The 27,752-nt window shown below is 32.3% G+C and overlaps 4 protein-coding genes across 4 annotated transcripts; 1 reads left to right on the plus strand and 3 right to left on the minus strand.

The window, feature by feature from the left end:
• Positions 1-211: 211 nt before the first annotated feature.
• LOC133321206 (glycerol-3-phosphate phosphatase) lies at positions 212-1,744 on the minus strand. Its single transcript, XM_061530294.1, has 3 exons — positions 1,651-1,744; positions 909-1,569; positions 212-380 (listed from the first exon to the last, which is right to left on the minus strand). Exons 1-3 carry the CDS (start codon positions 1,742-1,744, stop codon positions 212-214), a joined length of 924 nt encoding a protein of 307 aa, XP_061386278.1.
• Positions 1,745-4,689: 2,945 nt separating this feature from the next.
• On the minus strand, positions 4,690-7,125 carry LOC133321207 (glycerol-3-phosphate phosphatase-like). The gene is made up of 3 exons (XM_061530295.1): positions 7,026-7,125; positions 4,933-5,581; positions 4,690-4,867 (listed from the first exon to the last, which is right to left on the minus strand). The coding sequence occupies exons 1-3, from the start codon at positions 7,123-7,125 to the stop codon at positions 4,690-4,692; spliced, it is 927 nt and encodes a 308-aa protein (XP_061386279.1).
• A 4,444-nt stretch (positions 7,126-11,569) lies between these two features.
• Positions 11,570-19,598, minus strand: LOC133321208 (mediator of RNA polymerase II transcription subunit 19). The gene is made up of 4 exons (XM_061530296.1): positions 19,226-19,598; positions 12,232-12,339; positions 12,030-12,141; positions 11,570-11,958 (listed from the first exon to the last, which is right to left on the minus strand). The coding sequence occupies exons 1-4, from the start codon at positions 19,580-19,582 to the stop codon at positions 11,570-11,572; spliced, it is 966 nt and encodes a 321-aa protein (XP_061386280.1). The 5' UTR covers positions 19,583-19,598.
• A 2,265-nt stretch (positions 19,599-21,863) lies between these two features.
• Positions 21,864-26,559, plus strand: LOC133321211 (dihydrolipoyl dehydrogenase, mitochondrial). Its single transcript, XM_061530299.1, has 5 exons — positions 21,864-21,956; positions 24,862-25,005; positions 25,077-26,249; positions 26,320-26,409; positions 26,483-26,559. The coding sequence occupies exons 1-5, from the start codon at positions 21,915-21,917 to the stop codon at positions 26,546-26,548; spliced, it is 1,515 nt and encodes a 504-aa protein (XP_061386283.1). The 5' UTR covers positions 21,864-21,914; the 3' UTR covers positions 26,549-26,559.
• Positions 26,560-27,752: the final 1,193 nt, after the last annotated feature.

Below are 27,752 nucleotides of genomic sequence, written 5' to 3' on the forward strand. Positions count from 1 at the left end.
TTTACATATTTCATCGAAGTTCTCTTATAAGGGTATCTTCCGATTTAAGGATTTTTTAATTTTTTTACAATTTTTTTTTTTCAAAAAATGCTTATGGGATATAATTATTACATACATAATTACAAATTTAAGTTAATATCAAGATTTAACAATAAAATCAGCTACTGTACAATTTAAAAAAAATGTTTTTTTTTTCTATTTTTGGTATCCATTAAAGGTAAGTTCTTAAATCCGCCAGCGACGAAGCATAAAAATCGGGTATATATTGCTTCGAATCATTTTTCTGCAATTCTAGAACATCCGACCATTTATAGCGCCCAGTACCCACCAGCATAGTGGCAAAGCCACAATTTTTTCCAAACAACACATCGGCTTTGTGACTAAAATGGAAAAATAAAATTAATAAAAAATTAAAATAATAATTTCAAAATTTACAAAAAAAATTATAAAAAATTAAAAAAAATCAAAAATATTTTAATTAAATTATTTCAAAAATTTCAAAATTTACAAAAAAGGGTAATAAAAAATTAATATATTAATTGCAAAACTTACAAAAAATTAATAAAAAATTAGAAAAAAAAAAAAATTATTTAAAAAAAACAACCCTTAAATGGCCACAAAAAAAAAAAAAAATTAATTAAAAATTAAAATATCAATTTCAAAATTTAAAAAAATGTAATAAAAAAATTAAAAAGAAAAAAAAAAAATATTTCAAAAAATTTTTCAAAATTAAAAAAAAAATAATAATAAAGTATAATAATAATTTCAAAATTTACAAAAAAAATTAAGAAAAATTAAAATAATGATTTCAAAATTTACTAAAAAAAATTAATAAAAATTTAAAAAATAAAAAAAAATCAAATAAAATTAATTTCAAAATTTGTAAAAAAACAATGCCTTCCCCTTACCAATCCCCAATCATCAACGATCTCTCCGGTTTTATATTTTCCGCTCGTAACAACTGTTCACACACCACTGGATTTGGTTTACCCATGACAACAGCTTCTCGGCCCACACATGCCTCAATTCCCCGCAAAATAGCACCCGTTCCGGGCACAGAATATTTTGGGAATTTCGAAACCGCATCAACATTGGTAGCCAAAAACAAACACTCGTCATTTTGTACCAAAAAATTGGCAGCCTTTATCATTTTATTATAACTGAAATGTTCATCGAATCCGATTAGGACGGCACCAATATTTTCCCTTCTCGTCTGTTCATCTATATCGGGTAAAATGGATGCCCAATTGGGTTCAACAATATCTTCACCCAAACCAAAATGTTCAATACCCAAAGAATCTAATTCTTTAGCCATGGCGGGGCTGCCAATAAGATAGACTTTTTGTTCGGAATTTAAATTCAATTTCAAATATTCGGCTATGGTATAACTGGGTGCAATAATTTGTTCTTCTGTAACCTGAAAACCCATGCCACGGGCTTTTACACACAATTCCGAACGGGTTTTCGTACTATTGTTGGTTACAAAATACACCCGCTTGCCGAGATTTTGTAAGGCATTAATGGTTTCCGGGGCTCCCGCAATTACACTGTTATCCTGCCAGAGAACAGCTGAAGGGGAGAAAAGATGCATTAATTTGTTGTTGTTTTTTTTTTCAAATAATGTGGCATCTCCAATAATCTTCAACTTACAATCACAATCCGTGAATATTGTATCATATAAATCCAACCAATTTTTAGTTAGTTCTTGATCATTTATTTCATTTAAATTTATTGTTATCGGCATTGTTAATTTGTGTAGTTAATTAATTATTTATAATTTAATTTATTGTTTTCTTTAATTTTTTTGTTAAATATTAATTGTTTAATTCCCTTTGACACCTATTGTTGCTGAACACCTCCTCTATAGATCATGTTATTTTTTGCCTCATTGATAAACAAAATTATCTGTCCCCCGCTCTCTCTTTCTCACCCTCCCTCTCCCTCTGTGAGTGTCATGATCCAAGATGAGCTTTCAATTTTGCCGCCAATTCTCATCTGGCAACAGCGACTGCCACCATCTGCTATCATTTCTGTGAAGACTGTCATTACTATGGGGGTGGACTATCAATGCAACGTGAATGCTTAAGATTGTTCTTCCTTGCTTGACACCTGTTGTTTAACAGCTCATGTTATTTTTTTGCCTCATTGATAAACAAAATTATCTGCGAAAAGTGTTTCTCTCTCTCCCTGTCGCTCTCTCTCTGAGAGTGTCATGGTCAAAGGCAAGCTTTCAATTTTACCGCCAATTCTCATCTGGTAACAGCCGCCGACTGCCGCCATTTGCTATCATTTCTGTGAACAGACTGTCATTACTATAGTGGGGGGCTATCAATGTAACGTGAGTGCCTAAGCTTCATTCGTTACAATGCCATTTGAAAAAGGAAACAAATAGGATTTGGTTTCCTGTTTTTTCATTTACACAATCTTAGCAAAAAATTGAGGAAGTAAATAAAAATGTCAATGTGAATGAGGCATGGAGGTTTGTCACAAAATATAATAAAAAACAGGAATGAGGAGATGAAGAGTCCCTGGAATCCAGAGAACAGTGAGGAGTTTTTAAAATTTTTGAAAAGTCAAGTTCCAGATGGTGCCCCTCAGGATGAGCAGAATGTGGGAAGAAGAATAGCTACAGCTTTCTTATAGGAAGAAGAATACCTCCAGCTTTTCCATTGGAAGAAGAATGCCTCCAACTCGTCCATTGGAAGAAGAATACCTGCGCTCCTCCACAGGAAGAAGAATCCCTGCAGTTCTCCTAAAAAGAAGACATTCAGCTTTCCTGTAGGAAGAAGAATACATGCAGCACTTCTACAGGAAGAAGAATACCTGCAACTCTTAGAATACATGCAGTTATCTTATAGGAAAAAGAAGACTATTAGTAGTCCAGTAGGAAGAAAATGACCTGCAGCTCTCCTATAGGAAGAAGAATACCTGCAGTTCCACAAAATTAATACCTCAAGCTTCCATATAGGAAGAAAAATACCTGCAGCTCATGTTTGACTTTGATCATTTTGAAAAGATTTTCACAGAAAGAAGAATGCATCCAGCTCTTCTACAGGAGGGAGATCTCCAGTTTTCCTATAGGAAGAAAAATACATGCAGCTCTTTCACAGGAAGAAGAATACCTGCTGTTCTATAGGAAAAAGAAGACCTTCAGCTTTCCATTAGGAAGAAAATTGCCTGCAGGTCTCCTATAGGAAGTGGAATACCTACAGTTCTTCCATAAAAAGAAGAATACCAGCAGCTGTTCCACAAAAATAATACCTCAAGTTTTTCTATGGGAAGAAGAATGCCTCCAGCTCTTCCATAGGAAGAAGAATACCTGCAGTTATTCTTGTCGAAGAGAATGTATGTGAGAGGGCGGATCATGTTTGACTTTGATCATTTTGAAAAGATTTTGGCTACAAATTTTTCAACCTATTTAACTGTAATTTGATATTCGGGGTTCTCATTGTGTGCGACAGTTGGAGAATTATAAAAATCATCCCGATTCCCAAACAAAATTAGGATCTTTATATTATCTCACCAAAAATTATAAGTGGTATTGCTGATGGATTTTCTGCTTTTTAGGGTAGCGCCCATATAACATTGTCCCCTTATATTCCGAATTTAGAGATTTCGTCCATGTGTTTTAACCGATATGGCTGTAATTTGATATTTGTGGTTCTGATTGTGTAGCAAATCTTATCCTACCAAAAACTATAAGTGTTCCTCTATTTTTTAGGGTAGCTCCCATATAACATTTCCTCCAAATATTCAGAATTTTGTAATTTCAGCCACGTTTTTCCAATCGATTTGTCTGTAGTTTTATATTTTGGATTCTCATTGAGTAGCTAATCTTCCTACCAAAAATTATCAATAACGGTACACGATTAAGGGTAGCCCCCATATAAAATTGCCCTCAAAAATTTTGAATTTCGGAGATTTTGGCCACGTTATTCAACCGAATTGACTGTAATTTTATATTTTGGGTTATTAATGAGTATAAAATTTCCCTACCAAAAATTATAAATATTGGCCCATGTTTCGGTATAGCCCCAATATAAAATTGCTCTCAAAAATTCCGAATTTCGGAAATTTCGATCAAATTTTTCAACCGATTTGGCTGTAATTTAATATTCGGGGTTCTCATTGAGTAGCCAATCTTCCTACCAATAATTATGAATATCGGTTTATGTTTCGGTATAGCCCCCATATAACATTGAGCTCAAATATTCCGAATTTGGAGATTTTGGCAACGTTATTCAACCGATTTGACTATAAATTGATATTCGAGGTTCTCATTGGGTGTCCAATCTTCGTTCCAAAAATTGTCAATATTAATCCACTTTTTAGTATAGCTCCCATTTTAAGGAATCTCTAAAATTCGATGTTTTCATTCGATCCAATAAACTCCACCTTTTTTCTCCATTGTAAAAATGTCCTTTACAATTTTTTTATTATTAACATATTTTCGTTTCTTTGTTGTTATTTTTTTAACTTCTTTTTTTCAAATCTCATTGTAACGAAAACACACAAAAAATACAAATTAATAAAAGCTTCGAACAGGCATTACAGCAAATATGGCATGTCATGTGATACTTAAACGATAATCAATAAAAAAAAAACAAAATTAGAGACAAAAAAAATCGATAGATAGATGGGTCTATGGTTAAGATGCAATAAATTCAGGATAATGGTTGTGTTTTTTGTTTACATATAGGCTAATAAATCTCCCAATTTGGGTAAATACACATCTGGTATTAGTTTATGTAATTCCGGATCACTGGAGGCTTTCCATGAATCGACATCGTTGAGCTGATGAATACCACTGCCCACCAGCAGGGTTTGGAAACCGCAATTATAACCCAATAATATGTCTGTGTTGCATCTAAGGGGTTTAAAAAAATGTGATATTTTTTATTTCCGATTTTAATCTCAAATTCCTCTACTCACCTATCACCAATCATAAGAGTCCTTTCCGGAACAATTGTACCATCTTTGATAAGATGTTCGCACATTGCCACATTGGGTTTCCCAATCACAGTAGCCTTACGCTCCGCACATGTCTCAATAGCCCTTACAAAACTACCCGTTCCGGGTACAACCATATTTGGCATAGGGAAACGTTCATCAGTATTTGTGGCAATGAATAGACAATCCTGTCGACTGAGATATGAAGCGGCCTTTGTCATTTTGGGAAATGAAAAATATTCATCGAACCCCACCAAAACGGCACCAATATCCTCTTCCAATTCAAAATGATTTGATAAATATTGCAGCAACGAACCGGGCATATGTTCCGGACCCACTTTATTATGTGCAATGCCGACAGCATCTAATTCTTTGGTAATACCCTCCGATCCTATAACATACGCCTTCTTATTGAAATTGCGGGCTTTCAAATAGGCAGCGAGAGAGTTCGCTGTGGAGATTACTTCATCTTCGGTAATATTGAAACCCATATTTTTTGATTTGGTTAGGAGTTCCTTGCGGGTCTTTGTGGAGTTATTGGTGCAAAAGAAAATCTTTTTGCCAATTTCCTTGAAACGATTCATAACATCTACCGAACCGGGTATCACATCGCCATAGACCCAGAGGACACCTGGAAAAGTAAAAAAATAAATTAATTAATGAAAATGTCTATACAAAAAATTTAAGAGGAATTTTGAGAAAATTAAAATTTTGAATTTTTAAGAGAGCCTTTTAAATAAATTATTTTTTTTAATTAAAAAAATAAATGAAAAAAATAAATTTTTAAAATTTTTTGTTATACAAAATTTAAGTAGATTTAAAAAATTTAAATTCAAATATTTTGGACAATTTATTTTTATAAAAATAAATTTAAAAAAAATTAATTTTTTAATTAAAAAAATTAATTTTTTTTCTTTAATTAAATAAAATTATTTTTTCTTTAATTAAAAAAATATAAAATTTTTAAATTAAAAAAATGACAATAGGACAATTTATTTTTTTAAAAATAAATTGTTTGAAAAAAATCTATAAATAATTTAAAAATGAAAAAATTAATTTTTTGTTTAATTTTAAAAAAATATTTTTTTTTCTTTAATTAAAAAAATTATTATTTTTTTCTTTAATTAAAAAAATTTAAATTGTTTTCTTTAAGCAGATTTAAAAAAAATGTAATTCTAATATTTATTTAAATTCTAATATTTTTATAAAAATGAATTAAAAAAATTAAATTTAATTTTTTAATAAAAAAATAATTTTTTTTAAATTAAATAAATTATTTTTTTTTCTTTAATTAAAAAAATATTTTTTTCTATATTTAGGACAATTTTTTTTTTAAAAAAAAATCTATAAATAATTTAAAAATGAAAAAATTAAATTTTTGTTTAATTATAAAAAAATATTTTTTTCTTTAATTAAAAAATTAAATTCAAAAAAAATTAAGTTTGTTTTTTTAATTAAAAAAATTAAATTAGTTTCTTTAATTAAAAAAAATTATTTTTTTTCTTTAATTAAAAAAAATTAAAATTGTTTTCTTCAATTAAAAAAAATTTAACTCTTTTCTTAAAGTAAAAAACTAAAATTTGTTTCTTTTATTAAAAAAATAATTTTTTCTTTAATTAAAAATTTCTTTGATTTAACAAATATTTTTAATTTATTTAATTAATTTTTTTTTTAATTTATTTTTAATATTTGCAATTTCTTAAATATTTTTTAATTCAAAAAAATTCTATATTATTCCCTATATATTCCACCATGCCTTCTATAGCATACCCTCCTATATACGTATAGTGTAAATGACGTTAAAAGGTCATTATCAAAGCTATAGCAACAATGAAACAAAAAAACAAATTTACAACTGTATACTCGTGCTACGCAACATTCACACACACACACATACGTTTTCTAAAATTTCACATGTACACAAAAAGCAAAAAAAAACATAACAAATTTTTTGCAAAAAATGTCCCTTATGCAATTTTCTAAAGAATATAATAAATACTACAAATAAATAAATATGGAAATATAATAATTATTCCACAAAAAAATATTTGTTTTTTTTAATTCATCATAATTACCATCACAATCTGTTATAACCGCATCGAATGATTCTAGCCATTGCTTCACCTTGTCATCGTCCAGTTCCAATAGTTTTGTGGCACTTTGTTTAAATGACATGATGATGTTATTGTATTAGAAATTAATATTAGTTAATTTGCTTATTTATTTAATTAAAAACTTAATTAATTAAAGGAAGAGTTTAATAGAATTTAATTTCGTTTTTTCTTTTCTATTTGTGGGGAAAATAGTAGTAGAAATTCTATTGGTGTTATGAAGGGGATTAAAGAATAACACTCTCTTGCCGAGAGAGAATAACACTGCTTCTTCTTCTCGAGGCAAACAACCCCTTTGGGCAATCCACATGAAATTAATAGCCCAGTAAATTGAATGAAACAGCTGTTAAAGCTGTGTTAGGAGGAAGATAATAATGATGATGAGGTATTTAATTATTATTTAAAAATTTGAATAAAAAATTAACAAACAATTAAAAATAAATTAAATAACAATAATTTAAATGTATATATATATATAATTGATAAAAACTAATAAAATAAAATTTAAAATTAATATTACAATTTTTACTAATTATATATATATTTATAAAACGCTGTTTTTTAATTATATTTGCACAACTATATAATAAAAAACTTAAAAAAAATATATTAGATTACTAAATTACTATAAAAGAAATGTAATATAAAAATAATTATAAAATACAAATAGTATTTTATAAATAAATAATATTAACCTTTTTTATTAAAATTGTGTATGTAGGAAAAACAATATTTTTTAATAAAAAATAATCAATTTACAAGATAATGGAAATAAAATTAATAAAAATATAGTGAAATAAAATAATTAACAATAAAAATATAATTAATAAATGATAGGGTAATAATTACTGCAGTAAAATTATATAATTAATTAAATTCGCAAAATTAATAACTTATATTAAACAATTATGTACCTAAAAAAAATAATAAATTTATAATAATTATTTTAAGATTAATAAACAAATTTATTTAATATTAACGATAATTTATAATCTATTATTTCTTATTATATATTATTATTAAAAAAAAAACTTGTTTCCCATTTAATAAATTTTAAATTAAACTAAAATAAATGTATTAAAAATTAAATATGTAATCATAAATCTAATTATTTATAATACTATATAAAAATAATAATCAAGTGTAATTACTAACAATTATAATCTATTATTAAAGAAACTTTTAAAAACTAACATTTTTTAAATTGAAATAACATAAATGTATCAGAAATAAAATATATTCCTTATTAAAATAAAAACATTTCTTATTAAAAAATGGCATAAAATTATCATTACAATTTTTTTCTCACTGAACGTACGTAATGCCGGTGCATTCAACTTGCGTTGATAGCACTCAATACGCATTGATAGCATTGTGGTTAGTGAGTCATGTCATTCTGTTAAACATTAGTTATTAATATTATTTAAATGAATAATATAGATTAACAAATAAAAAATAATAAATATTACAATTACAAAATTACAATTTATTAAGGAAATTGAATAATAACATCTTAAAGGTTATCGAAATGGAAATTATTAATTATAATTTAAGAACATTGCTATCTCTTCTTCTTACTGGCAGCAGCGGCTTGTGTATAAATCTATTTATTGGTTGTGATAATCATGTTATTGTGCGAAAGATTAATTATTAATAAATACTAAATTTATAATAAATAACAGTAAAAATAATATGAATTTAAGTCAACTTAAATTTAATAAGCACTGGAAGTACAAAATATTAATTACAACAAAACAACATTGCTTTCTCTTCTTCTTAATGAGATTAACGGGCTGTGCATTCATAGGGCATTGATACCATAACAAGACAGCCATTGGTTGGTTGTGGTTAGTGATAACCATGATGTCATAAATAATGCATTTAAAATAAAAATATTAATATGAATAAAGTCATCTTAAATGTAATTATAAAAAACGTGCTGAAAACGCAAATTATTAATTATAACATAATAATATTGCTTCGTCTTCTTCTTAATGCGATAACGGGTTGTGCATTCATAAGGCATTGATAACAGACAAAACAGCTATTAGTTGCTTGAGCTTTCTGATGTTATTGTATGAAAGAATAATTATTAATAACATATAAATTTATAATAATTAATATTAATACCTCGGTAAACAATAATATAAATATGAATAAAGTCACCTTACTGGAAATGCAAATTATTTATAATAATTTAATAACTTTGGTACATCTTCTTCTTAATAAGAATAACATTCATAGGGCATTGATAGCTGACAAGACAGCTATTAGTTGGTTATTGATAATCATGTTACTGTGTGAAAGATTAATTAAATTAATTAATTATAAATAATGCATTTATAATAAATAATACTAATAAAAAATAATATGAATAAAGTCATCTTAAATGTAATAATAAAATAAAAAACGAACTGGAAATGCAAAATATTAATTATAACTAAACAATATTGCTTCCTCTTCTTCTTAATGAGATCAACGGCTTGGGCATTCATAAGGCATTGATAGCATGACAAAGCAGCTGTTTGTTTTTTTATTACTTTGAAGGTGGTTATAGCATAGAATATTGTTGTTAATTTCTTTCTAAATTAATAATAAAATAATATTTATAAAATATGTATTATATAGATAATTGGATTGTTCATTTATATAATATATAATTTTGCTCTCAAAAAACCGGAAAAAACGATTACAAAATGGAATTTTAAACTTAAGGAATGTTCAAACGTCAGATCAGGCCGACTATCGGATAAAAGAGATACTCCTTGTTCACGGCGATATAGCGGCCAAAAAATCTTCGGAGTAAACTCGAGGACAGCTTTAAATACAAAAAAAGACATACTCCTATGTAAAATAGCCTGTCCATAGAACAGTTACGGCATCTTTGGGGGGCAAAATAATTGGCCCGAGAAATTATGGGCCGAGAAATCTAAAATTTTCCGTAAAAAATTTTGGGCCTGTGCATTCAAATTTTTTAAAGAAAATATTGATACTTAAAATTAATATTTACTATAGAAAAAATTGGCGGCCCTTTTCCTAAAGAGAAAAATTTATACACCCTACTGTGATTTAATGTTAAAATTTAAATTAATTATTTATTCATGTTTTTTTAAGATTTTATGTTAAGATAAATCTATTGCTAGGTTTAAGATTTTGGAGTGGTAGATGTATAGTGGTTTTTGGAACTGATCTTGGCCTTGTGGCTAGGTTACCATTCAAGAAAAATAAACTGAAATTGAAAATTATTTATTGTACACCCCCAAGCGCCGTAATTTTGTAAAATAAAAATCTCAAATTCTTGCTTTTTTTATTTTTTTTTTTTTTTTTTTTTGTTTTTGTCCCCCAAATCTACTTAATTTTTTTTTAAATTTTTTCCTGTTCCCAAAAATCAAAAAATGAAAATCTCGCATTTTTTGCATTTTTTTATAAATTTAATTTATTATTTGATTTTTTTGTTTGTTTTCTTTTTTGTTGTTGTTTTTTTCTTTTCCTTCTGTTAAATTTCTAATTATCATTATTTTCTTGTTTTTTGTTGTTGTTTTGTTTTTTTGCATACAACTCTTAAATAACTAAATAATATATTTGTTTGTGTTTTTATTTTGTTTTTATAATAAATTTTCATAAAAAAGTGTTTTTTTTATTAAACCTTAATTGCTAAAGTTTTTTTGTTTTTAATTTTTTATATAATTTTTTTTGAAAGCAAAAGAAAAAATATTACAATTTTTATTTAATAAAAAAACGAAAGAAATAACTAAAACTTGTTGTGCCAAGGAAGGCTGGCAAAGGCTTAAAAGGTTTTTTTTGGGGGAGGAGGAGGAGGAGGAGTGGTGGGGGCTATGAAAACTAAATAATAATTATCGTAATAATAAAAAATGAAAACAAAAACTACTAGGCAGTTGGTTAAATGTGTGTAAAGTAGAAAGTTTAAAGAGGAAGAGGGGGAGAATGTAAGGGGAAAGGGGAGGGGAGAGGGGGGACAGTGTAACTCCTAAAAAAACAACACCTGATGGAAGATCTTTTTTTATGTTTTCTAATTTTTTTTCATAGAGTGATTTAGTTAAAAATTTAGGAAACTGTTGGGGTTTTGGAAGTGAGTTGGGAGGCAGGGGATTTAGAATTTATCTAAAATCGTTTCTTTTTTTTTGGGAATGACAAAATTGACTGTGTTTTTTTTTTCTTCTTAGCAGCTTAATACCATATTAACAACATACACAGTAACCTGTGAGAGAGGGGATGTGGGGGGATAGGTGGTGGGGATGTAAAAAAAAACTAAAACAAAAAATATATGTTATTCTTGTGTTGAGGTTATTGTGTGTGTGTTGGTTTGTATGGAAATTATATTTGACAAATTTTTAATAGTTTTTCTTCTTGCTTTTCTGTATCTTCTTCTTCTGCATATTTTTCTTTTCCTTGTAAACAAAAAAAAATTCAACCTAAAAGCAAATCATAAAACATGACTTAATTTGTTTAATAAAAAAAATTAAAAAAAAAATAATAATAAATTTAAACTAAAATAATGAAGCATGTTGAGGCATCATCATACCACCAGGGCCTGACATATTTGTGACACCTGAACCAGGCCCCAGTGTATTATTTGGACCCGTCGCCAGGCCCTGAAGGCTACCACCACCCATGCCGACGGCACCACCCTGCATTTGTGCCAATGAGGAGGGCCCGCCCATCATCATGCCGCCACCACCGCCGCCCATACCCGACTGTGAGGACTGACCACCACCGCCAATCAGCATGGGCGATACACCGCCCGATGATGGTGGCTCCGGACTGTGAGATTTCTTTTTGCGTTTCTTTTCCTTTTTGCGCTTTTTTCGCTCTTTCTCGTCTTCGTGACGTTTTTGTTTTTTGTGTTTTTTCTCATAAGTCTCTAAACCGGAAGAATCTGGAAAATTTGAAAAAAAAAATGTCCATGAGTATTTTGAAAATCAAAATTCAATTCAATTTCCAACTCACCCATTAGATTTGTTTCGGGCGGCTGTTGACCATCTTTGTGTTTGTGTTTTTTATGTTTGTTTTTATGTTTGCGTGCGGGTATTGTATTGAAGGCTCTATACTGTTCCGGTAACTGTTGCAAGGATAAATGAAAAGAAAAAAATAATTTTAGAAAATTTAAAATATTTTGAAAAAAAAATCAAATCTGGTATTTTTAACTTACCGGTCCGGGATGTAATCTGAAACCAGCTAATTGTACTGAGGTTAAAGGCAATAGCTCTTTACCTCCTATGGGGGGTTTATCAATGACACTGCGTAATGTACTGTTTTCCTGTAATGAATCAAAATAAATAAAAATAAATCCATAAATTGTTAATAATTTTAAATATTAAAATCTAAAAAATATATTTTTTGGAAAATTTTCTAATTAAAAAAGGATTTGATTAAAAACAGTTATTATAAAAATTCGGATTTTTTTAAAGGAAATTCAATTTTTTCAGATCCTAAAAATGAAAAATACAGTAGAAAACCTTCCTACTTAAAATTATCAATATAGGTCCACTTTTCAGGATAGCGCCCACATTACGGTATCGCAAATATTTCGAATTTTGGATGCGTTTTTTCAACCGAATTGACTGTAATTCGGATTTTTTTTTGGTTCTCGTGGGGTGTTAAACCTTCCTACCAAAAATTATCAATATCCGTCAAAATTTAGGTGTAGCTCCCACACAAAAGTACCCTAATTTTTCGATTTTTGATGATTTTGAACACATTTTCCAACCGATTTGTCTGTAATTATGTATTTAAGGTTCTCATTGGGTATCAAATCTTCCTACCAAAAATTATCAATATCGGTCCACATATAGGAATTTTCAGGATTTTGAGCACGTTTTTCAACCGAATAGCTTGTAATTCGATAATGTTGGTTCTCATGGGGTGTCAAATCTTCCTACCAAAAATTATGAAAATCGGTCCACATTTAGCTGTAGACCTCACACAAAAGTACCCTCATTTGTGCATTTTGAACCCATTTTCCAACCGAATTGTCTGTAATTTGATATCTTGGGTTCTCATGGGGTGTAAAAATGAAATGCCAAAAATTATCAATATCGGTCCAGATTTAGGTGTAGCCTCCACACAAAAGTACCCTCATTATTTCGAATTTTGAACACGTTTTCCAAACGATTTGTCTGTAATTTCCTATTTTAGGTTTTCATGGGGTGTCAAATCTATGTACCAAAAATGATCAATATCGGTCCAAGTTTAGGTGTAGCCCCCATACAAAAGTACCCTCATATTTTCGAATTTTGAGGATATTTAACACGTTTTCCAACCGAATTGTCTGTAATTTCATATTTTGAGTTCTCATTAGATGGCACATCTCACTTGCAAAAATTATAAATATCGGTCCACATTTAGGTGTGCCACCATACAACGGTACCTTTAATTTTTCGAATTTTGAACACGTTTTATAACCGAATTGCCTGTAATTTGATATTTTGGGTTCTCAAGGAGTGTTAAATCTTCGTACCAAAAATTAATAATATCGGTCTACATTTAGGTGTAGCTCCTACACAAAAATACCCTCATTTTTTCGATTTTTGAGGACTTTCGGCACATTTTCCAACCGAATTGTTTGTAATTGGAGTTTTTGGGTTCTCATGGGGTGTAAAATTATCCATCCAAAAATTATCTATATCGGCCCACATTTTGATATAGCCCCCACTCAAAAGTTCCCTAATTTTTTTCGAATTTTGAGGATTTTGAATACGCATTCCTACCGAATAGCCTGTAATTCGATATATTGGATTCACATGGGGTGTCAAATCTTCCTACTTACAATTACCAATATCGGTCCACATTTAGGTGTCGCTCCCACACAAAACTACCTCCATTATTTCGAATATTGAAGGTTTTGAACACGTTTTCCAACCGAAGTGACTGTAATTCGGTATTTTGGGTTCTCATGGGGTGCCAAATCTTCGTACCAAAAATTATCAATATCGGTCTACATTTAGGTGTAGACCCCACACAAAAGTACCCTACTTTTTTGGATTTCACAAAGTTTGAACACATTTTCCAACCGAATTGCTTTTAATTCGGTATTTTGGGTTCTCATGGGGTGCCAAATCTTCATACCAAAAATTATCATTATCGGGCCATATTTAGATATAGCCCCCACACAAAAGTACCCTGAATTTTCCGAATTTTAAGGATTTTGAACACAAATTATATATTTACAGACAAACGATTTCGTATGGTCGCTGACCTATAATGAAATTTGTTGTAGAATATTTTTCCCTTTCCTGGTGATACACTAAAATAAAGGATTATGGGAGTTTTCAGGCCCAAAATGGAAAACTAATGGACATTTTAATTAAAAAATAAATTATCTAATTTCAAATTAATTTTATGGCCATATATATTGCATCTAAGAATTTCATTTGTTCAGTGACCCCTAGTGAAATTTTGTGTGGATCATTTCCGCCATTGACACCTTTGAGATAGATTTCTTGAAAAGTTGGGGCCAAACGGGAAATAACCCAAAAATAAGGACAAATTAAAAAAATACCGATATAAATTATTGATGGTGATTTTTGATTATCGCTAAACTATAGTGAAATATTATATAGAACATGTTTTTCCTTGATCACAACCCGCTAAAATGAAGTATTGTGGGAGATTTTAGCCCTAAATGAGAATGAGCCGTAATTTTTACCCAAAAAATAAGGAATTTCGTAAATATCGAATTTATAATTAAATTTATGATACCAAATATTATATCTACAGATTAGATTTGTTCGGTGACCCCTAGTGAAATTTTGTGTAGAACATTTCCGTCATTGACACTAACCCAATATAAGCAAGTTTTATTCAAGATTTCTATACGAGATGGAAAGTACCCAAAAATGCACCCAATAAAAAATCGATTGAGATAAAATGTTTCAAAGCTCAATTAATAAATCCAAGGACGAAATAAAAGGGAGTATCTTCTTTTGGATTCTTTGGAAAATGGGAATTCCCTTTTTGGAATTTATAGACCACTTTTCCTGACACACCCCTATTTATCAGAAGAACTAAAATTGTATATTAAAAAATAGTTCCTCAGCAAATAGTCCCAAAAGAAAAAATAACACACGTCAACAAAAATAACACAGCGAAATGTATTGCGGCATTACAACAACAAAATAAGAGACACGTGCAAGCAGAAACCTAGAGAGCATGAAAGTGAAAGTAAAATCATGAGAGGAAAAAATTTTTTGTTTTGCTTTTTTTCTTTACAACAAAACAAAAAAAAATTTTTTTTATTTTCTGGTAGAATTTCTAAATGTTTACACTGGTCTAAACAAAAAAACTATTATCTTGTAAACGTGACATAAATTCTACGCATTACAACATTTTTATCTATTTTTAGTAAATAGCCATGGTAGAAAATTTAATTCTCTGTGCAGGTGGTATTTGATGGGGTCTTTAGATGATTTTCAGAAAAATTATTAAAATTTTTCCACCGAATTGTCTGTAATTCGATATTTTGGGTTCTCATGGAGTGTAAAATCTTTGTATCAAAAATTATAAATATCGGTCCACATTTAGGTGTACCTCCCACACAAAGATTCCCAGTTTTTTTGAATTTTGAACATGTTTTCCAACCGAATAGCCTGTAATTTGATATTTTGGGTTCTCATAGGGTGTCAAATCTTCGTACTAAAAATTATCAATATCGATCCATATTTAAGTGTAGCTCCCACCTAAAAATACCTTAATTTTTTCGAAATTTGAGGATTTTGAACACGTTTTATAACCGAATTGTCTGTAATTTGATATTTTGGGTTCTCATGGGGTGTCAAATCTTCGTACCAAAAATTATCAATATCGGTCCACATTTAGGTGTAGCTCCCACACAAAAGTACCCTAATTTTTGCGAAGTTTCAGAATTTTTTGTCACGTTTTTCAAGCGAATAGCCTGTAATTCGATATTTTGGGTCCTCATGGAGTGTCAAATCTTTGTATCAAAAATTATAAATATCGGTCCACATTTAGGTGTACCTCCCACACAAAGGTACTCTCATTTTTTCGAATTTTGAGGATTTTGAACACATTTTCCAACCGAATTGTCTGTAATTTGATATTTTGGGTTCTCATGGGGTGTCAAATCTTCCTACCAAAAATTATAAATATTGGTCCACATTTAGGGGTAGCCCACATACAACGGTACATTAAATTTTTCGATTTTTGAGGAATAAAAAAAAATTGGAAATTCAAAACAGGTTTATAAAGATGTTGGCTGTTCTGTGCATTCCCCAATATTGTTTTAGAACAAATTAAATTAAAACACAACAACAACGACAATAATAAAATAATGTATTTGTATTAGATACCTTCTAAAACACACACCCAAAAACAGGTTGATCGACCTTGACCTCAAAATGGTTGGTTTTTTTTTATTAAGCAATTGGAGCAGCACGTGTTTGTGCGTGGTAACCAAGAGAAATAGGAACACCAATATTAAATATGGTATTTATATAAATATTTTGGGATAAAGGGTTGGATTTCTTATATTGCCCTAATTTCAAATTAGGAAGAAAAATGGCCAAGCCTGGCTACCTCATCTATACAAAACTATTTCTCTTAGGAATACCTACTGGCAAGAAATCATCATATTTAGTTTAAAATAAAAAAGAAAAACAACGACAATTTTGAATTGGTTTTGAAATTGATGAGAACTCTCCATTCTCAAGCTCTATTTTTTATTGGGTTCACAAATAATTTAACAATGACATCAAAAAAAAAATACAGAAAAAAATCTCAAGAGACATTTTAGCAAAAGTTTTGGATTAAAATTCAATTTCATTATTTATACAATGTTAGCCATAAAAAGAAAAACATCTCCGTGACTTTCGGACAGCCATTTTTTCAAAGGTCATACCTCTGCTTTTTTTAAAAAAGGGCAGCTGAAAGAATATAGCTTGGGAAAAAATCCATTATTACAAAAACAATGAGGGCATTAGGCAAACAACAACAAAAACTATTCAACAAAAGTGAAGTTTGAGAATAACTATCAACATAGGTCCACTTTATAGTCCTCCAACCTTTCGGATTTTCGTCTCGTTTTTTAACCAAATTTCCCGTCATTTGATATTCTGGGTTCTCATTGGGTGTAGAAACTTCGTACCAAAAATTATCCACATTTGTCCACTTTTTAGGGTACCCCCCGCACAACGTTACCTAAAAATTTTCCGAATTTGGAGATTTCGGCCACATTTTTTAATCTATTTGGCTGTAATTTGATCATCTGGATGCTCAATGGGCAGCAAACCTTCCTACAAAAAATTATGAAAATTGGTCCACTTTTTTGGGTACTCCCCATACAACGTTGCCCTCAAATATTCCGATTTTTGAGATTTCGGCTATGTTTTTAACCGATTTGGCTGTAATTTTATATTCTTGATTCTCATTGAGTAGCAAGTCTTTCTACAAAAAATTATAAATATTGGTCCATGTTTCGGTATAGCTCCCATATAACATTGTCCTTAAATATTCCAAATTTGAAGATTTTGGGCATGTTATTCCACCGAATTGGATGTAATTTAGTATTCTGTCTTGTCTTGTCTTGCAACAAAATATTATAAATATTGGTCCACTTTATAGGGTAGCCCCCATATAACGTTACCTCAAAATATACGAAATCTGCAGATTTTGAATACGTTTTTTAACCGAATTGGCTTAAATTTGATATTCTGGATGCTCAATGGGTAGCAAACGTTCCTAGCAAAAATTATGGAAATTGGTCTACTTTTTAGGGTACTCCCCACACAACGTTGCCCAAAAATTTCCCGAATTAAGCGATTTCGGGAGGTTGTTTTAACCGATTTCACTGTAATTTGATATTTTGATTTCTCATAGATTAGCAAACCATCCTACAAAAAATGAAAAATATTAGTCGACTCTTTTAAGATAGCCCCCATATAACATTGCCCCCAAATATTCCGAATTTTGAGCAAGTTATTCAATCGAATTGGCTGTAATTTTGTATTATGGGTTCTCATAGAGAGGCAAACCGTCCTACAAAAAAAAAAAAAATATATAAAAATTGGTCCACTTTTTACGGTAGCCCCCATATAATATGACCCTCAAATATTCCGAATTTGGAGATTTCGGATTCGTTTATTAACCGATTTGGCTGTAATTTAGTATTATGGGTTCTCATGCGATGGTAAATCTTAGTACCAAAAATTATCAATATTGGTCCAATTTTTAGGGTAGCCCCCACATAACGTTGCTCCCAAATGTTCGTTTGTAGGGGTTTCGGTTATGTTTTTTCAACCGATTTGGCTGTAAATTAATATTTTGGGTTCTCATACCGTATCAAACCATCCTACCAAAAATGAAAAATATTAGTCGACTTTTTAGGGTAGCCCGCTTAAAACGTTGCTCCCAAATGTTCGTTTGTAGGGGTTTCGGGTATGTTTTTTCGGCCGATTTGACTGTAATTTAGTATTATGGGTTATCATGGGGTGGTAAATCTTTCTACCAAAAATTATAAAAATTGGACCCACAAAATATTCAAAATTTTAAGATTTCAGCCAGATTTTTTAATCGATTTGTAATTTGCTATTCTGGGTTCTCATAGGGCAGCAAATCTTACTATCAAAAATTATGAGCTTTGGTCCACTTTTTAGGATTACCTCAAAATATTCGAAATTTGCAGATTTTAAACACGTTTTTTAACCAATTTGACTGTAATTTAATATTATGGGTTCTCATGCGGTGGTAAATCTTAGTACCAAAAATTTTTAATATTGGTCCAATTTTTAGGGTAGCCCCCATATAACGTTACCTCAAAATATTCAATATTTTAAGATTTCGGCCAGGTTTTTAATCGATTTTGCTGTAATTTGATATTCTGGGTTCTCAGTGGGTAGCAAACCCACATTTCCATTGGCAAATAATTTCACAATATCCTGAACAAAAATTCACGAAATTCACGTGCTGCATAAAATGCCTGTCCCCACACTTCTACTACCTCTTCCACATGCCCTTTGTTCTTATCACTGTGTCTGACTCTGTTCTCTCTATGTGACAGGTGTATGTACCCATCATTTTCCAGAAATTCATTTTCATTTTTTTTTCTTCTTCTTCAAGGTCAGCAAAGAAAAGATATTTATAAATTATTAATAAGACGATTTTTAGAGAATAAAAATGTTGTATTGGCTTACCAAATTATTCATGCCATCATAGATTCCGGGCAGATTCGGCAAAAACGACGACAGGGACTCTTTGACTTTTTTATCCTTAAATTTTGTTAGTGTATGATGTAAACCATATTCAGTCATGAGATCTTTATCGCCCGTCAGTTCACCCTTCCCCGGTGGCTCCTTCATCGAATAGAATGGTCCCGTTTGGATTATCGTTGGTGTCTTGCCCAGCGATATTGTGGCCTTGAGGGTGCCCGATGAATCCTGGCGTGAGACAACCGGTGATCGGCCACCATGTGGTGATGATTTGGGCGAATAGTTTGAGTCCATTTTGCGAAACTGTTCGCCCATCATCATGTTGCTGTAATTGTTCATCATGATGATGGTCCCTTGGGTGTGTGTGTGTCTGTCGTTTGACTTTTTTGTTGTTGTTGGGGGTTTTTTTATTAATATTTTTTTTTCTGTGGCTGGAACCCCTTTTTAAGGGGGTCGGTTTTTAAAAATCTGCCCTGTTGTGGGCTTCTTTTTGTGCACGTTTGGTTTTGCCCGAAAATCAATGAACAAGAAATAAAATTCAATATTTTTAACAAAAAAAAGAAACTAAAACAACAAATTAAAGCGAGTTTTTACAACAACGTAGCAATAATGGTGGTGGTGTTGTTCATTTGGTGTTCCCTGTTGTCTTCTCTTCCCCCCGCACCGATTCCAAGCAAACCACTGCCTTAAGTTTTTTTTTGCTTCGCGTTTCGTTTCAATTTTTTTTTGTGTAGCCTTCACTTGCGTTTTTAATGGGTTTTTTGTTATACGTATCTTCTCGGGCAGACACGACAAAAACTGTGTTTTCTCCACACCACACACAACAATTTGGCCAGAATTGTTACGAAATTCGAAAACGGTTTGTTTGTAAGCCACACAATTGTTGCTATTACACGCGGGCCATTTGTTTTCGTTATTTCCCGTTGCTGGAATTGTTTTGTTTATGTTTTATGGTTGAGTTTTTTTGTTTCTTCCAACATTCGTTAACAAATTTCTGCCGTGATCTCCGACGACTTTTTACTTTTTAGCATTATCTATTTTGTTGGTGGTGGTGGTGCTACATATTGGCTGCCCTGTATTAGGGATATGTAGATCGACTATCGACTAATCGATTAATTACTCTCGACTATATATCCCTAGCCCTGCATATGGCGAAATGTCATTTTTAACGCAGGCACACACAGTTGTATGCCGGCGGTAGTAACGGTGATGTTAAGTTCATAAGTACCCACACTACTTGCACATATGATTGGGAGAGAGTGACAAATGAGAAAGGGAACGAGAAGGAGACAGAGAGATGGGTGACATATTGGTTTAATGGAATAAATAAAAGGAGGGAATGAATTATAAATAAAAATTAAAATAAATTAATGATAAAAGCATAATAGTTTATAATTTAATTAATTAATAATTAAATAAAATTATATATAATTCATTTTACATATATCCCATTGAAGAGATGTCAAATAATTTGCTGAGATAAATTAAAGCAAGTGATTTATGGCACGTTTACAAGGGACAAAAGATAATGGAAGACAGCGAGATGAGCGACAGAGTAGCTTAATGGAATAAATAAAAGCAGAAAATTAATTACAAATAAATAAATAATCAAAATAAATGATAAAAATTAAAAATATCAAAGTTAAATTAAAGCCATTTTATTAAATATTAATATTATAATATGTATTAAAATAATTTAAAAAAATATTTTAAGTTAAATATATATCCCGTCGAAGAGATGTCAGATACTTACTTACTTAGCTGGCTTGTGACGGAACTTTCTTTCCATAAGCCGAGCTTAAAAAAGATTTCTAGGCGCATCGGTCTTTTGCGCAGCTTTTCCAATTTGAAGGACCATTTTCGTCAATGTTGTCTTCGACTTGATCTTTCCATCTTATTCGTGGCTTTCCCCCTTCTGCGTGAACCATCAGCTGGTGGTAACCCTCAATATTTTGTATTTACGGTACCCCCAATATTTTGTATTTTTTAAGCTTTTGAGTACGTTAAGTATGTCTGTAATTTTATATTTTGAATTCTCCTTGAGTAGAAAATCTCCCTACGAAGAATTATTCATATACGTATAACAGTCCCCTCCCCAAAATGGGATATTTTCAGGCTTATGGTCGCATTTGTTATTGCAATCAGCTGTGATTTGGTATTTTGTTATCTCACTAGGTAGAAAGACTTCCTTGCCAAAATAAATCCTCATAGTGTAGGTTAATGCGCTAAAAAATTCTAGTGTAAATGTCGTTTAAGACCCTCTGCTCCCTCCTAATAACTTCCTGTAATGTAAACATACCATTATGTTAACCTATTTTTTAATTTTATCATAAATCAACCACTAAATATTAAATTTTTTATTAAATCATCTTCTAAAACATTAAAAACTGCAATAAAACACCCATTTAGTAACCGGTATTCCCGCCAAAGAAATACAACTCTCCTCCAACTACTACGCTCTTATGTACACCTGTTTATATCTCTCTCCCTCTTTGCGATTTATCTGACGGTTGTCAGTTGACGCCGTCTACAACAGACTAGCATTGACTACGTTCTAGGTGGACGAACGACGACGGTAGCGCCGCGAAAAGAAAGAAAGAAAAAAAACCGAGACTAGTTATATTTTTTTTGCCGATTTTAATTGGAATTAAATAAGAAAAAAATACAATAGAAAATGCAGTGCACCATTCGTAATGTTTTGGTTGGTGCCCTTAAGGTGAGAAAAAAGTACAAAAAAGGAAATTAAAGTGAAGTGTCAATGGAAAAAAGCCGAAGACTAAACCTGTCAGCCGCCAGTGTGATTATGCAATTGTGTGAATGAATGTGTGTGAATGTTGGCCGAAAAAGAAAGAAAAGTGTTATGACAGCAATGCAAAGTAATTAAACAGCATGTTGTGACATGTTCGAGAAAAAAATTTGTCATGATGGCAAAGAAAGTGTTGTAAAATTTGATTTATTTTGCACAATCATAATTTGGCCGAAGGGCATTTATCTAAGTGACCCCCCCTTCGTTACAAAAGGAAAAAGTGAAAGAAGAGCAAGAGAGAGGAGTGTTGGGAGAGAGAGAGACTTTCTAATGCAAATCAGAGTTGCCGTTAAATGTCAAGTCTTTGCTGGGAAGTTTTTTTTTTTTGCAAAGGGAAATCCCTGATTCATCCAAATGTATTGGAATGGACCTGTTGTTGTTGGAAATTGGATTGTTGCATTCAGCTCCCCTTCGACTTATCGTATGATTATACTTTAGCGGCCAGATAATGAGCAGCGTATAACACTCACTGGGGGGTCATAATGGATTATTATTTAACACACACACACACATGGACAACATAGTGCAAGATTAGTTTTGTTATAGTGATAATGGAATGTTCTCTGCATGATGAAAAAGCCACTACAAAAAAAATTCGTAACAAATCATGATTTTCTTATCACAATCGTCGTTTGTTAAATATGACAATCATATTTGCAAAGATACGACGTTATCTCTACGCGCCACAGCAACAACACAAATCATGCCCAATGCCTGACAACCAACAGCATTAACATGAAAGAGAGAGAAAGAGAAGAGTTTCATAATTCATATGGTAGACTGATGATCAGCTGGTTTTGCAGACAACTTTTTGTTTCTGATTACGATTTTTATGATTTGAATTTCAAATAATCTTTTGATTACAATAGAGGGGTTAATGTAGGTTAAATTGCCATAGATACGGAATATTGTAAAGTAGTTTTTTAATTACTTTTTTTCTTTTGTAGAACATTTTTGGGGAACGCGATCGCATAGAATTTCGTGCAAGTAATTGCCTTGGTGCGAACCTCACAAACCCCTCTTTTCGAAAATGTTCTGCATAGGTTCACCGACGCTATAGGTATTTTTAGGGGTTCAGCAAGTGTGGCAGGAATTTGACATATCGTTTCTCAGAATTTCAAAAACCTCTTGACAGAAAATACTATATAGGTCCATTTTTTGGTAAGGGCCCATATAAGTGTCCCATCTCATTTTAGCTGCATTTTTCGAGCCGAAGTGGCGGTAATATGTCAATTTTTGTATCGCAGAGGGATACAAAATCTGTCCGAAAATGTTCTGTGTATGTCCATCTTTTGACATAGCCCCTTTTTTCGCTTTTTTAGGTATTTTTAAGGTTCTTATGGCATTTTCATACCGACGTGTGGCTGTGATTGAACATTTCGGTATCTCAGAGATTTAAAAATCTCTCAACAGAAAAAGGACTATGTAGGTCCAAGTTTTGGTGTTGGCCCCATATAAGTGTTCCGCCTCATTTTAGCTATTTTAGAGATTCCAGATGTGTTTTTCGAGCCGAAGAGACTGTAATTGGACATTTTAGTATCGCGAAGTGTTAAAAAACCTAATTTTCCATCTTTTCTTCCAGTTCAATTTTTAGGGTCCAACCTCTCTTTAAGTATTTTGAACGTTCCGGCTGGATTTTCCTACAGAAATGCGGATGCGATTTGACATTTCGATGTCTTAGAGCTTTAAAAACCTATTAATAGAAAAGGTACTGTTTTGCTGTAGGCCCCATATAAGTGTTCCACCTCGTTTTAGGTATTTTGAAGTTCTCAGCTGCATTTTTCGAAACGAAGTGTCTGTAATTTGTCAATTATAGTAACGCAGAGTATTAAAAAACATATTTTCAAAAATGTTTTGAGTACGTCCATCATTTGTCTGAGTGACAATATTAGGGTCCAACCTCTCCCACAGAAATGTGGCTGCGATGTGACATTTCGGTATCTCAGAGGTTCAAAACCTCTTGACAGAAAATAAACTATGTAGGTCCATATTTTTACATAGCCCCCATATAAGTGTTCCTCGAACCGAAGCGACAGTAATTTGTTAATTTTTGTATCGCAGAAGGATATAAAATCTCCTAGGCCAATTTAAGGGTTTCGACTAATTTTAGGTATTTTTAGGGTTCTCGTGGGATTTTCCTTCAGACGTGTGGCTGCGATTTGGGATTTCGGTTTCTCAGAGGCAAAAATATCTCCTCGCAGAAAATTATCAATGTGGACTTATAGTCTCAATTCAGCCAACATGGGCTTTACAAGCCCCTCTGGTCTATATACAGACCATTTGGCCGCTATAAAGTCCTGAGCACTCCATACAGACCGATAGGCATATAAAAGGTCTGAAGTCCCCAGACGGACCAATTGGGTGCTATAAAGACCTGATGTCCATGTACTGACCAATTGTCCGCCATAAAGACTTGAGGTGTCTATACCGACCAATTGGCCTCTAGAAAGACTTGAGGTCTCTATACAGATCAATTCGCCCCTATAAAGACTTCAGGTCTCTATACCAATTGGCCTCGATATAGACCTGAGGTCGCTATACAGACGAATTGGCCTCTATAAAGGCCTGAGGTCTCTATACAGACCAATTGACCTATATAAAGACCTGAGGTCTCTATACAAACGAATTGGTTTCTATAAAGACCTAAGGTCTCTATACAGACAAAACTAATTCGCCTCTAAACAGGCCTGAGGTCTCTATCCAAACAATTGGCCTCTATAAATATCTGACTAATTCCGTATACAAACCAACTTCGAAAAATATTTTTTTTTGTGGGAATTTTTACTAATATCTACCCTCCTCTTCGTTTTTTCAGACTCCATTGCGCACCAATGGCGCCATTTTGGGTGCCTTGAATGGTCGCTTTTATTCCACCACACATGAAGCTGATTTGGTTGTCATCGGTTCGGGTCCCGGTGGTTATGTTGCTGCCATCAAAGCTGCCCAAATGGGTATGAAGGTAAGTAAACCCGAAATTTCCACCCATACCTATCAGAAATATATCTGTATGTTCATCTTGTTTCTCCACAGACTGTCAGTGTGGAAAAGAATCCCACTTTGGGTGGTACCTGCCTCAATGTTGGTTGCATTCCCTCCAAAGCGCTGTTGAACAACTCCCACTATTATCACATGGCCCATTCGGGTGATTTGGATAATCGCGGCATCGTTTGCGGTAACGTCTCCTTGGATTTGGATAAGTTGATGACCCAAAAGAGCAATGCCGTTAAGGCTTTGACCGGTGGCATTGCCCAATTGTTCAAAAAGAACAAAGTCACCCAGTTGACTGGTTTCGGTACCATTACCTCACCCACCGAAGTCCAAGTGAAAAAAGATGATGGTTCTGTCGAGACTGTGCAAACCAAAAATATCATGATTGCCACCGGTTCGGAAGTGACACCATTCCCCGGCATTGAAATCGATGAGGAGGTTATTGTCTCGTCCACTGGTGCCTTGGCCTTGAAACAGGTACCCGAAAAGATGATTGTCATTGGTGCTGGTGTCATCGGTTTGGAATTGGGTTCGGTGTGGTCTCGTTTGGGCGCCGAAGTGATTGCTGTTGAATTCATGGACACGATTGGTGGTGTCGGCATTGATGGTGAGGTTTCGAAAACTTTCCAAAAGGTCTTGGCCAAACAGGGTTTGCAATTCAAGACCGGTACCAAGGTGTTGTCCGCCACCCGTGATGGCAACATTGTCACCGTGTTGGTGGAAAATGCCAAGACTGGCGAAAAGGAAGAGATCCGTTGTGATGCCTTGTTGGTGTCCGTCGGTCGTCGTCCATACACTGAAGGTTTGGGTTTGGAGAATGTTGGCATTGTCAAGGATGATAGAGGCCGCATTCCTGTCAACGATCATTTCCAGACCACAGTGCCTAACATTTATGCCATTGGTGATTGTATTCATGGTCCCATGTTGGCCCATAAGGCTGAAGATGAGGGTATCATTTGTGTAGAGGGTATGTTGGGTGGCCATGTTCACATCGATTACAATTGTGTGCCATCTGTTGTCTATACACATCCTGAAGTTGCGTGGGTTGGCAAATCCGAGGAAGCTTTGAAACAGGAGGGTGTTGAATACAAGGTTGGCAAATTCCCCTTCTTGGCCAATTCGCGTGCCAAGACCAACAATGAAACTGATGGTTTTGTGAAGGTGTTGGCCGATAAGGCCACAGATCGTGTGCTGGGCACACACATTATTGGTCCCGTGAGTAAAAAAAATGGAATTGTTTTTTTGAAAGGAACTTAATTGATTTTTTTTTAAATATTTCTTCCAGTCTGCCGGCGAACTTATCAACGAAGCTGTCTTGGCCATGGAATATGGTGCCTCCGCTGAAGATGTTGCCCGTGTCTGTCATGCCCATCCTGTAAGTCATAAACTTTAAAATTTTTTAGTATCATTTTTATTAACTTCTTTGCTTCTTCTTTTTCTTCCTCTAGACCTGCGCCGAAGCTTTGCGTGAGGCCAATGTTGCCGCTGCCTTTGGCAAACCCATTAACTTCTAGATCTAATTCTCAACATCTCAAAAACACCTACCACCAAAAACCCTTCCCTCCTCCCTCTACTTTTACAACAAACGCCTTAAGTTATATATAGAAAAAAATGAAACTCCAACAACATCAACTATAACAACTCGATCCATTGTCTATCGTTCTACTACTCTTCAACGCCCCTCTCTCTCTTTATTGTAATTTATTTCAAAAATTATCGGTTTTTTTAATTTGAAAAATTAAAAAAAAAGAACAACAACAACAAATAAATATATTATAACAATTTTAACAAAAATATGCATTATCAATAAATAAAGAAGAACAAGAAAACAAGTGCAAAACGTACAACGTTAAACGAGATTGTTTTTTTGTTTTCAATTAATGGCATTTAAATGCAAATAATGAAATGGTGGCTAAGTTTGGTTGGGTTCAACTTTAAATACCCTCTCTAGCATGAGGTAATGCTGTTAGATTTAAGTTTGAAAGGGCCTTAAGGCCCACATATTTCAGTAATAACCTATGGGACGATGTTCAAAATTTGCCTATAAGCTTTTTCAGCTGTAAATAGCCCTTTTTTCCATGTTATCGTAGTAATAAGTAGTAGATTCTTGCAGTACGGGAACAGACCAATTTTTAGATTTTTTCCCTATTCCATTCGAGTTGTTGCATACTTTTAGGCGCCAATTTTTCTTTAACTTGGCAATACCAATAAACAACGTTAACGCCGTTGCGTCATTTCTATTAGGCTTAGAACACACATCAAAGTAATGTACTAATGTATATTAATAGATTTATAGATAACCAAAATTTGCCTATAAGCATTTCTCCTGTAAATAGCCCTCTTTCCCATTAATCCATACATATATATAGCCTTTTTAACATTCCAATCGCTTTGTTGCATATTTTTAGGCGCCAAACATGTCCATTTTTCTTAAATTGACAAAACACAATCAAATGTGTTATCAATTCGCGGTGAATTGCTACCACTCACCTATTAACAATGTTTGACGGCGTTACATCATTTCCATTAGGCTTAGAACACATCAAAGTAAATTAATCGATTTATAGATCCCTAAACAATACAACGGGCTATCAATTCACTTGACATATTAAAGAAACTTGTAGAAAACATGACTGTGCAAGCAACAGGGAGGGTTAAGGGGAACAATATACATTATAATATGCCCTCTGATTCTTCCTGAACATAAATATATTTATA

This window comes from Musca vetustissima, unplaced genomic scaffold, assembly GCF_032173495.1.
Source record: "Musca vetustissima isolate MV318-11 ecotype Yass unplaced genomic scaffold, APGP_CSIRO_Mvet_v1 utg8326, whole genome shotgun sequence".
Taxonomy (NCBI): domain Eukaryota; kingdom Metazoa; phylum Arthropoda; class Insecta; order Diptera; family Muscidae; genus Musca; species Musca vetustissima.

Excerpts from the sequence above, each read along its gene's own strand:
- LOC133321206 (XM_061530294.1), bottom strand. The coding sequence starts at position 1,744 with ATGCCGATAACAATAAATTTAAATGAAATAAATGATCAAGAACTAACT. Across the intron at positions 1,570-1,650 it reads AATATTCACGGATTGTGATT|CTGTTCTCTGGCAGGATAAC; the intron begins GTAAGTTGAAGA and ends TCTCCCCTTCAG. Across the intron at positions 381-908 it reads TCGTTGATGATTGGGGATTG|TCACAAAGCCGATGTGTTGT; the intron begins GTAAGGGGAAGG and ends TTTCCATTTTAG.
- LOC133321207 (XM_061530295.1), bottom strand. The coding sequence starts at position 7,125 with ATGTCATTTAAACAAAGTGCCACAAAACTATTGGAACTGGACGATGAC. Across the intron at positions 5,582-7,025 it reads GGTTATAACAGATTGTGATG|GTGTCCTCTGGGTCTATGGC; the intron begins GTAATTATGATG and ends TTACTTTTCCAG. Across the intron at positions 4,868-4,932 it reads ACTCTTATGATTGGTGATAG|ATGCAACACAGACATATTAT; the intron begins GTGAGTAGAGGA and ends TAAACCCCTTAG.
- LOC133321208 (XM_061530296.1), bottom strand. The coding sequence starts at position 19,582 with ATGATGAACAATTACAGCAACATGATGATGGGCGAACAGTTTCGCAAA. Across the intron at positions 12,340-19,225 it reads ATGATGGCATGAATAATTTG|GAAAACAGTACATTACGCAG; the intron begins GTAAGCCAATAC and ends GATTCATTACAG. Across the intron at positions 11,959-12,029 it reads GCCCGAAACAAATCTAATGG|ATTCTTCCGGTTTAGAGACT; the intron begins GTGAGTTGGAAA and ends CAAATTTTCCAG.
- LOC133321211 (XM_061530299.1), top strand. The coding sequence starts at position 21,915 with ATGCAGTGCACCATTCGTAATGTTTTGGTTGGTGCCCTTAAG. Across the intron at positions 21,957-24,861 it reads TTTTGGTTGGTGCCCTTAAG|ACTCCATTGCGCACCAATGG; the intron begins GTGAGAAAAAAG and ends TCGTTTTTTCAG. Across the intron at positions 25,006-25,076 it reads CTGCCCAAATGGGTATGAAG|ACTGTCAGTGTGGAAAAGAA; the intron begins GTAAGTAAACCC and ends GTTTCTCCACAG.